Source organism: Phyllobates terribilis, unplaced genomic scaffold (genome assembly GCF_046119375.1).
Source record: "Phyllobates terribilis strain yellow unplaced genomic scaffold, ASM4611937v1 Scaffold_6__1_contigs__length_29720123, whole genome shotgun sequence".
In the NCBI taxonomy this organism is placed as follows: Eukaryota; Metazoa; Chordata; class Amphibia; order Anura; family Dendrobatidae; genus Phyllobates; species Phyllobates terribilis.
In genome coordinates this window covers 8,113,452-8,124,882 of record NW_027362766.1, presented here as the reverse complement: position 1 = coordinate 8,124,882, position 11,431 = coordinate 8,113,452, and the positions used below count along the sequence as shown (strand labels likewise).

At 49.9% G+C, this 11,431-nt stretch overlaps 1 protein-coding gene across 1 annotated transcript in view; it reads right to left on the bottom strand.

The window, feature by feature from the left end:
- Positions 1–3,333: 3,333 nt before the first annotated feature.
- The window catches only part of PYGO2 (pygopus family PHD finger 2), a 44,103-nt gene continuing 36,005 nt past the window's right edge, over positions 3,334–11,431 (bottom strand). Inside the window, exon 3 of the mRNA XM_073637311.1 lies at positions 3,334–4,837. Within this exon, the coding sequence (XP_073493412.1) occupies positions 3,779–4,837 (1,059 nt within the window). The 3' untranslated portion in view covers positions 3,334–3,778. The remainder of the gene's footprint in view (positions 4,838–11,431) is intronic.

Sequence of the window (11,431 nt, the reverse complement as noted above, 5' to 3'; positions counted from 1 at the left end):
TGGCAACTCAGTTGCACAGAACACACTGAATGAAAGTGTTGCTCAGGCACCCCCTACTGGGTGGAGGGGGTTTAAGTATCCAGTGACTCACAGCAATAGGCTGGGGAGGCATTAGGAATGCGCACACAGTAACTATAACAATCAGGCAGTAGCCGCGCCGCCGCCCTAAGCAATCAGACAAGAGACACAGCAGGTACTGGAGCAAAGTGTGCAGCCTGGATTGATAGGTAAGATGGCGGTCTTGCATGGTGGGAGGTGGTAAGCCATGCCAGCACGCCGCCAGGGATGTTACAGCAGGTAACTATTACTGTGCAGAATTATTAGGCAACTTAATAAAAACCAAATATAATCCCATCTCACTTGTTTATTTTCACCAGGTAAACCAATATCAGTGCACAAAATGTAGAAATAAACATTTCTGACATGCAAAAACAAAAAATTAGTGATGAATATAGCCACCTTTCTTTATGATGACACTCAGCAGCCTCCATCCATAGATTCTGTCAGTTGCTTGATGTTTTCGATCCACATTGCGTGCAGCAGCCACCACAGCCTCCCAGACACTGCTCCCAGAGGTGTACTGTTTTCCCTCCCTGTAGATCTCACCACAGCCTCCCCGACATTGCTCCCAGAGGTGTACTGTTTTCCCTCCCTGTAGATCTCACATTTTATGATGGACCACAGGTTCTCTATGGGGTTCAGATCAGGTGAACAAGGGGGCCATGTCATTATTTTTTCTTCTTTTAGACCTTTACTGGCCAGCCACGCTGTGGAGTAGTTGGATGCATGTGATGGAGCATTGTCCTGCATGAAAATCATGGTTTTCCTGAACGATACCGACTTCTTCCTGTACCACTGCTTGGAGAAGTTGTCTTCCAGAAACTGGCAGTAGGTCTGGGAGTTGAGCTTCACTCCATCCTCAGCCCGAAAAGGTCCCACAAGTTCATCTAAGTGTCATCATAAAGAAAGGTGGCTATATTGATCAGTAATTTTTTTGGTTTTTGTTGTTGCATGTCAGAAATGTTTATTTCTAAATTTTGTGCCCTGATATTGGTTTACCTGGTGAAAATAAACAAGTGAGATGGGATTATATTTGGTTTTTATTAAGTTGCCTAATAATTCTGCACAGTAATAGTTACCTGCACAGATATCCTCCTAAGATAGCCAAATCTAATAAACCCCACTCCAACTTCCAAAAATATTAAGCTTGGATATTTATGAGTCTTTTGGGCTGATTGAGAACATAAAAATAATCCTCTAAAATACAACTTGCCTATTAATTCTGCACACAGTGTATATATATATACAGTATATATATATATAGTATATATATATATATATGTTTCAGTGTCCCCAATGCGATGTATATACGTCAGTCTCTATCTCCTCTATGATGTATATAAGGCAGTCTCTGTGATGTATATACAGCAGTCTCAGTGTCTGCTCTGATGTATATACAGCAGTGTCTCCTCTGATGTATATGGCAGTCTCAGTGACTCCTATGTAATGTATATACGGCAGTCTCGGTGTCTCCTCTGTGATGTATATACAGCAGTGTCTCCTCTGATATAAATGGCACGCTCAGTGTCTCCTACGTGATGTATATACGGCAGTATCGGTGACTCCTACGTGATGTATATACGGCAGTCTCGGTGTCGCCCACGTGATGTATATACACAACAGTCTCGGTGTCTCCTCTGATGTACATACAGCAGTCTCGGTGTCTCCTCTGATGTACGTACAGCAGTCTTGGTGTCTCCTCTGTGATGTATGTACAGCAGTCTCGATGTCTCCTCTGTGATGTATGTACAGCAGTCTCGATGTCTCCTCTGTGATGTATGTACAGCAGTCTCGATGTCTCCTCTGTGATGTATGTACAGCAGTCTCGATGTCTCCTCTGTGATGTATGTACAGCAGTCTCAGTGTCTCCTATGTGATGTATATACAGCAATGTAAGTGCCTCCTCTGTGATGTATATGGCAGTCTGTGTCTCCTATGTAATGTATATACAGCAGTGTCGGTGTCCACTGTGTTGTATATACTGTAGTGTCGGTGTCTCTTATGTGATGTATATACGGCAGTCTAGATGTCTCCTATGTGATGTATATACAGCAGTCTAGATGTCTGCTATGTGATGTATATACGGCAGTCTAGGTGTCTGCTATGTGATGTATATACGGCAGTCTCCGTGTCTCCTCTGTGATGTATATATACAGCAGTCTCCGTGTCTCCTCTGTGACGTATGTATACAGCAGTGTCTCCTCTGATGTACATGGCAGTCTCAGTGTCTCCTATGTAATGTATATACGGCAGTCTCAGTGTCTCCTATGTAATGTATATACGGCAGTCTAGATGTCTCCTATGTGATGTATATACAGCAGTCTAGATGTCTGCTATGTGATGTATATACGGCAGTCTAGGTGTCTGCTATGTGATGTATATACGGCAGTCTCAGTGTCTCCTATGTAATGTATATACGGCAGTCTCAGTGTCTCCTATGTAATGTATATACGGCAGTCTAGATGTCTCCTATGTGATGTATATACAGCAGTCTAGATGTCTGCTATGTAATGTATATACAGCAGTCTCCGTGTCTCCTCTGTGATGTATATATACAGCAGTCTCCGTGTCTCCTCTGTGACGTATGTATACAGCAGTGTCTCCTCTGATGTACATGGCAGTCTCAGTGTCTTCTATGTAATGTATATACGGCAGTCTCAGTGTCTCCTATGTAATGTATATACGGCAGTCTCAGTGTCTCCTATGTAATGTATATACGGCAGTCTCAGTGTCTCCTCTGTGATGTATATGGCACTCTCAATATCAAAATGGCCGCTGCTTTATAGGGGGATGTCTGCCCCCAAATGTCCAGTACACCTGACTCCCGGTCCTAAGACCACAACTAATGACCCACAACCTCATACTCAAAGCTCTGCATAAAACAATATGAGCCGGTGAGCACTGTGCACGGCCAATGCAGCGCTCTCCAACCAACGACTCTCCAGCTTTCTGAAAACTACAACTCCCAGCATGCAAGACCTAATCCCTCCCATGTTGTCGTCTCATATAGTCTTCTCTATAGTAAATCTGCAGCCAAAGACCTCTCCATGGTTGCGGAGCAGGCAGTGCTGGAAGATGCTGCTGTCCCTATGACATCTTGCCCTGCATATTAGATATGGAAATACAGCTGCAGAAGGCCACAATGGTGCACTAAGATCTCCCTCACCTGCGTAAATCCTGACAATGAGCAGCAAAGTGAAGAATCCCTTTAAGGACCTGCTCCTGAAGTAGGAATGGCAGAGATGTGACGCCGGCTGATAAATGCGAGGAAACCGTAGGGACTGGATTTATTAAGTGCATATGATATGACGGCAGCGCGGCGGCGCCAGCCCAGTACAGAAGCGTCCGCTTGGCGCAGATCTGGCGCGTCTTCTGTAGTATCTTATTACAATGAGGTAGAATGACAGAAAACAGAGCAGCCCATGCACAGGGGAGATTCACAAAGCGCCGCCCTGGAGGCTACACAAAGCTATGACAACGGCACGTCTGTACTACGGAGCGACACAGACGCCCCCACAAGTGCTGCTCTGAGGGTGCCCTGCCATCAGTGCAGCCCCACACGGCTCATGTCGCTGCACACTTTGCCCCCTGATCAGCACTTTCGGGGTCATGGCGGCGCACACAATCGGAGCGCCTCGCATCGACCTGTACAGAGTGAAACCACATGATTGTATCTCCTCCCAGAGAATGGGGGTCCATGAGTCAGTAGCGGGGGCTGTCAGCCATCATTGGCGGCCACCAGCTGGCCCATAGGTTCTCGTATGTACACAGACTGGATGTCCTTGGTTTTCAGACAATAGTCGCAGGCCCAGACGGCGGAGGACTCACGGGTCAGCAGACTGTAGGCGCTTTCGGTCATCCCCGTGCACTCCCGGTGGAACCACTTCTGACAGGACGCCTCGCACAAGATGGCATCCTGATCATCATTCACCTCGTTCCGGCAGGCTCCGCACGGATACACCAGGCCGGGGGGTGGCTGATGGCCAGAGTTGCCGGTGGGTTTGCTTGGCAGGGGGATGTTGTTGACCTCAGGCGTGCTGCTGTTCCCCCGGGGGGCGCTGTTTGGGGTGAAGTTTTGCTGGTTGCCATTAATGGCAGACGGCGAGCCGACGTGCTGCTCCTGGCTGAAGCTGCTGCTCGGGGGGTTTAAGTTTTTGCTGTGCTCCTCCACGCCTGGCGGGAAGGTCTGATCGGCCCCAGCGAAGGGGCTGCTGTTAGGAGGAAGGCTGGGTCTCTGCATGGCGGCTTGGCCAAATGGGTGTCCAGGAGAACCAAAGCGCTGAGAGAACGGAGGGCCACCAGGGGAGTTTAGTACAGGGCCGGGGCCCATGTCCCCTCGCGGTGGCTGTCCCATTGTGGGCGACATCATAGGGCCAAACCCTCCTACCGGCCCCTGCATCATCTGCCCGGCCGGGGGGCTGAAGCTCTGTCCCATGCCCTGATTGAAAGGCTGATTGTTGAAGTTCATGTTTCCCGGTTGCACGTAATTAGGATTCTGTGGCATCCCAAATCCAGGGCCCATCTGATTGGGAGGAAAGGGTGGGGGCTGTCGTCTCATAGGCTGCGGCCCCCCAGGATAACCAGGTGGTACTTGGTGTGGCATGCCCCCCTGCATGCGGAAGTTTCCAAACGGAACCGGGTTGTTCATGAAGGGAGAGGGGGCAGCGGTGACCTTCGATGCTCCAAAGTCATCTTCGAATGGATTAGATGCCACCAGGTGATCGACCATAGGGGTGGGCGGAGGGGCAAACTCCGAGAGGTGAGAGTACGCGGGTCCCTGCGGAAGACAAGAAGACATACTGAGCAGGTGACAGCCCAAGAAAGGCACATTTACCAACCACAAGAAGGAGTAGAGCGCTACCTAGAGGACACCTCATGTACCTACAGGAAAAAGAAAGCTTCACCCCTCTCCCTCCACATCACCTGTCATGTCATAACCAACACTAAGTACAACATGTCCCCGACACAACAGCATCACACCCCATATTAGCTCCAATATCACACCCCCCGTGTATCATCACCATCTCCTCCAGTATCACACACCCCGTGTATCATCACCATCTCCTCCAGTATCACACACCCCGTGTATCATCACCATCTCCTCCAGTATCACACACCCCATGTATCATCACCATCTCCTCCAGTATCACACACCCCATGTATCATCACCATCTCCTCCAGTATCACACACCCCGTGTATCATCACCATCTCCTCCAGTATCACACCCCCCGTGTATCATCACCATCTCCTCCAGTATCACACACCCCGTGTATCATCACCATCTCCTCCAGTATCACACACCCCGTGTATCATCACCATCTCCTCCAGTATCACACACCCCATGTATCATCACCATCTCCTCCAGTATCACACACCCCATGTATCATCACCATCTCCTCCAGTATCACACACCCCGTGTATCATCACCATCTCCTCCAGTATCACACACCCCATGTATCATCACCATCTCCTCCAGTATCACACACCCCGTGTATCATCACCATCTCCTCCAGTATCACACACCCCGTGTATCATCTTCACCAGTATCACACACCCCGTGTATCATCACCATCTCCTCCAGTATCACACACCCCGTGTATCATCACCATCTCCTCCAGTATCACACACCCCGTGTATCATCACCGTCTCCTCCAGTATCACACACCCCGTGTATCATCACCATCTCCTCCAGTATCACACACCCCGTGTATCATCACCATCTCCTCCAGTATCACACACCCAGTGTATCATCACCATCTCCTCCAGTATCACACACCCCGTGTATCATCACCATCTCCTCCAGTATCACACACCCCGTGTATCATCACCATCTCCTCCAGTATCACACACCCCGTGTATCATCACCATCTCCTCCAGTATCACACACCCCGTGTATCATCACCATCTCCTCCAGTATCACACACCCCGTGTATCATCTTCACCAGTATCACACACCCCGTGTATCATCACCATCTCCTCCAGTATCACACACCCCGTGTATCATCACCGTCTCCTCCAGTATCACACACCCCGTGTATCATCTTCACCAGTATCACACACCCCGTGTATCATCACCATCTCCTCCAGTATCACACACCCCGTGTATCATCACCGTCTCCTCCAGTATCACACACCCCGTGTATCATCTTCACCAGTATCACACACCCCGTGTATCATCACCATCTCCTCCAGTATCACACACCCCGTGTATCATCACCATCTCCTCCAGTATCACACACCCCGTGTATCATCTTCACCAGTATCACACACCCCGTGTATCATCACCATCTCCTCCAGTATCACACACCCCGTGTATCATCACCGTCTCCTCCAGTATCACACACCCCGTGTATCATCACCGTCTCCTCCAGTATCACACACCCCGTGTATCATCACCGTCTCCTCCAGTATCACACACCCCGTGTATCATCTTCACCAGTATCACACACCCCGTGTATCATCACCATCTCCTCCAGTATCACACACCCCGTGTATCATCTTCACCAGTATCACACACCCCGTGTATCATCACCATCTCCTCCAGTATCACACACCCCGTGTATCATCACCGTCTCCTCCAGTATCACACACCCCGTGTATCATCACCATCTCCTCCAGTATCACACACCCCGTGTATCATCACCATCTCCTCCAGTATCACACACCCCGTGTATCATCACCATCTCCTCCAGTATCACACACCCCGTGTATCATCACCATCTCCTCCAGTATCACACACCCAGTGTATCATCACCATCTCCTCCAGTATCACACACCCAGTGTATCATCACCATCTCCTCCAGTATCACACACCCCGTGTATCATCACCGTCTCCTCCAGTATCACACACCCCGTGTATCATCTTCACCAGTATCACACACCCCGTGTATCATCACCATCTCCTCCAGTATCACACACCCCGTGTATCATCACCATCTCCTCCAGTATCACACACCCCGTGTATCATCTTCACCAGTATCACACACCCCGTGTATCATCACCATCTCCTCCAGTATCACACACCCCGTGTATCATCACCATCTCCTCCAGTATCACACACCCCGTGTATCATCTTCACCAGTATCACACACCCCGTGTATCATCACCATCTCCTCCAGTATCACACACCCCGTGTATCATCACCGTCTCCTCCAGTATCACACACCCCGTGTATCATCACCGTCTCCTCCAGTATCACACACCCCGTGTATCATCTTCACCAGTATCACACACCCCGTGTATCATCACCATCTCCTCCAGTATCACACACCCCGTGTATCATCACAATCTCCTCCAGTATCACACACCCCGTGTATCATCTTCACCAGTATCACACACCCCGTGTATCATCTTCACCAGTATCACACACCCCGTGCATCATCACCGTCTCCTCCAGTATCACACACCCCGTGTATCATCACCGTCTCCTCCAGTATCACACACCCCGTGTATCATCACCGTCTCCTCCAGTATCACACACCCGTGTATCATCACCGTCTCCTCCAGTATCACACACCCCGTGTATCATCACCGTCTCCTCCAGTATCACACACCCCGTGTATCATCACCATCTCCTCCAGTATCACACACCCCGTGTATCATCATCTTCACCAGTATCACACACCCCGTGTATCATCACCATCTCCAGTATCGCACACCCCGTGTATCATCACCATCTCCTCCAGTATCACCCCCCCGTGTATCATAAAAGTCTCCTCCAGTATCACACACCCCGTGTATCATCACCGTCTCCTCCAGTATCACACACCCAGTGTATCATCACCATCTCCTCCAGTATCACACACCCCGTGTATCATCATCTTCACCAGTATCACACACCCCGTGTACCATCACCATCTCTTCCAGTATCACACACCCCGTGTATCATCATCTTCACCAATATCACACACCCCGTGTATCATCACCATCTCCTCCAGTATCACACACCCCGTGTATCATCACCGTCTCCTCCAGTATCACACACCCCGTGTATCATCACCGTCTCCTCCAGTATCACACACCCCGTGTATCATCACCATCTCCTCCAGTATCACACACCCCGTGTATCATCATCTTCACCAGTATCACACACCCCGTGTATCATCACCATCTCCTCCAGTATCACACACCCCGTGTATCATCATCTTCACCAGTATCACACACCCCGTGTATCATCACCATCTCCAGTATCACACACCCCGTGTATCATCACCATCTCCTCCAGTATCACCCCCCCCCCGTGTATCATCAAAGTCTCCTCCAGTATCACACACCCCGTGTATCATCACCATCTCCTCCAGTATCACACACCCCGTGTATCATCACCATCTCTTCCAGTATCACACACCCCGTGTATCATCATCTTCACCAATATCACACACCCCGTGTATCATCACCATCTCCTCCAGTATCACACACCCCGTGTATCATCACCGTCTCCTCCAGTATCACACACCCCGTGTATCATCACCGTCTCCTCCAGTATCACACACCCCGTGTATCATCTTCACCAGTATCACACACCCCGTGTATCATCACCATCTCCTCCAGTATCACACACCCCGTGTATCATCTTCACCAGTATCACACACCCCGTGTATCATCACCATCTCCTCCAGTATCACACACCCCGTGTATCATCACCGTCTCCTCCAGTATCACACACCCCGTGTATCATCACCATCTCCTCCAGTATCACACACCCCGTGTATCATCACCATCTCCTCCAGTATCACACACCCCGTGTATCATCACCATCTCCTCCAGTATCACACACCCCGTGTATCATCACCATCTCCTCCAGTATCACACACCCAGTGTATCATCACCATCTCCTCCAGTATCACACACCCAGTGTATCATCACCATCTCCTCCAGTATCACACACCCCGTGTATCATCACCGTCTCCTCCAGTATCACACACCCCGTGTATCATCTTCACCAGTATCACACACCCCGTGTATCATCACCATCTCCTCCAGTATCACACACCCCGTGTATCATCACCATCTCCTCCAGTATCACACACCCCGTGTATCATCTTCACCAGTATCACACACCCCGTGTATCATCACCATCTCCTCCAGTATCACACACCCCGTGTATCATCTTCACCAGTATCACACACCCCGTGTATCATCACCATCTCCTCCAGTATCACACACCCCGTGTATCATCACCGTCTCCTCCAGTATCACACACCCCGTGTATCATCACCGTCTCCTCCAGTATCACACACCCCGTGTATCATCTTCACCAGTATCACACACCCCGTGTATCATCACCATCTCCTCCAGTATCACACACCCCGTGTATCATCACCATCTCCTCCAGTATCACACACCCCGTGTATCATCACCATCTCCTCCAGTATCACACACCCCGTGTATCATCACCATCTCCTCCAGTATCACGCACCCCGTGTATCATCATCTTCACCAGTATCACACACCCCGTGTATCATCTTCACCAGTATCACACACCCCGTGCATCATCACCGTCTCCTCCAGTATCACACACCCCGTGTATCATCACCGTCTCCTCCAGTATCACACACCCCGTGTATCATCACCGTCTCCTCCAGTATCACACACCCGTGTATCATCACCGTCTCCTCCAGTATCACACACCCCGTGTATCATCACCGTCTCCTCCAGTATCACACACCCCGTGTATCATCACCATCTACTCCAGTATCACACACCCCGTGTATCATCACCATCTCCAGTATCGCACACCCCGTGTATCATCACCATCTCCTCCAGTATCACCCCCCCGTGTATCATAAAAGTCTCCTCCAGTATCACACACCCCGTGTATCATCACCGTCTCCTCCAGTATCACACACCCAGTGTATCATCACCATCTCCTCCAGTATCACACACCCCGTGTATCATCATCTTCACCAGTATCACACACCCCGTGTACCATCACCATCTCTTCCAGTATCACACACCCCATGTATCATCATCTTCACCAATATCACACACCCCGTGTATCATCACCATCTCCTCCAGTATCACACACCCCGTGTATCATCACCGTCTCCTCCAGTATCACACACCCCGTGTATCATCACCGTCTCCTCCAGTATCACACACCCCGTGTATCATCACCATCTCCTCCAGTATCACACACCCCGTGTATCATCATCTTCACCAGTATCACACACCCCGTGTATCATCACCATCTCCTCCAGTATCACACACCCCGTGTATCATCATCTTCACCAGTATCACACACCCCGTGTATCATCACCATCTCCAGTATCACACACCCCGTGTATCATCACCATCTCCTCCAGTATCACCCCCCCCCCGTGTATCATCAAAGTCTCCTCCAGTATCACACACCCCGTGTATCATCACCATCTCTTCCAGTATCACACACCCCGTGTATCATCATCTTCACCAATATCACACACCCCGTGTATCATCACCATCTCCTCCAGTATCACACACCCCGTGTATCATCACCGTCTCCTCCAGTATCACACACCCCGTGTATCATCACCGTCTCCTCCAGTATCACACACCCCGTGTATCATCACCATCTCCTCCAGTATCAAACACCCCGTGTATCATCATCTTCACCAGTATCACACACCCCGTGTATCATCACCATCTCCTCCAGTATCACACACCCCGTGTATCATCATCTCCTCCTCCAGTATCACACACCCCGAGTATCACCATCTCCTCCAGTATCACACACCCCGTGTATCATCATCTTCACCAGTATCACACACCCCATGTATCATCACCATCTCTCCAGTATCACACACCCCGTGTATCATCTCCTCCAGTATCCCACACCCCGTGTATCATCACCATCTCTCCAGTATCACACACCCTGTGTATCATCATCTCCTCCAGTATCACACACCCCGTGTATCATCATCTCCTCCAGTATCACACACCCCGTGTATCATCACCATCTCTCCAGTATCACACACCCCGTGTATCATCACCATCTCCTCCAGTATCACACACCCCGTGTATCATCATCTTCACCAGTATCACACACCCAGTGTATCCTCATCTCTCCAGTATCACACACCCAGTGTATCATCATCTTCACCAGTATCACACACCCCGTGTATCATCATCTCTCCAGTATCACACACCCCGTGTATCATCACCATCTCCTCCAGTATCACACACCCAGTGTATCATCACCATCTCCTCCAGTATCACACACCCCGTGTATCATCACCATCTCCTCCAGTATCACACACCCCGTGTATCATCTTCACCAGTATCACACACCCCGTATCATCACCATCTCCTCCAGTATCACACACCCCATGTATCATCTTCACCAGTATCACACACCCCGTGTATCATCACCATCTCCTCCAGTATCACACA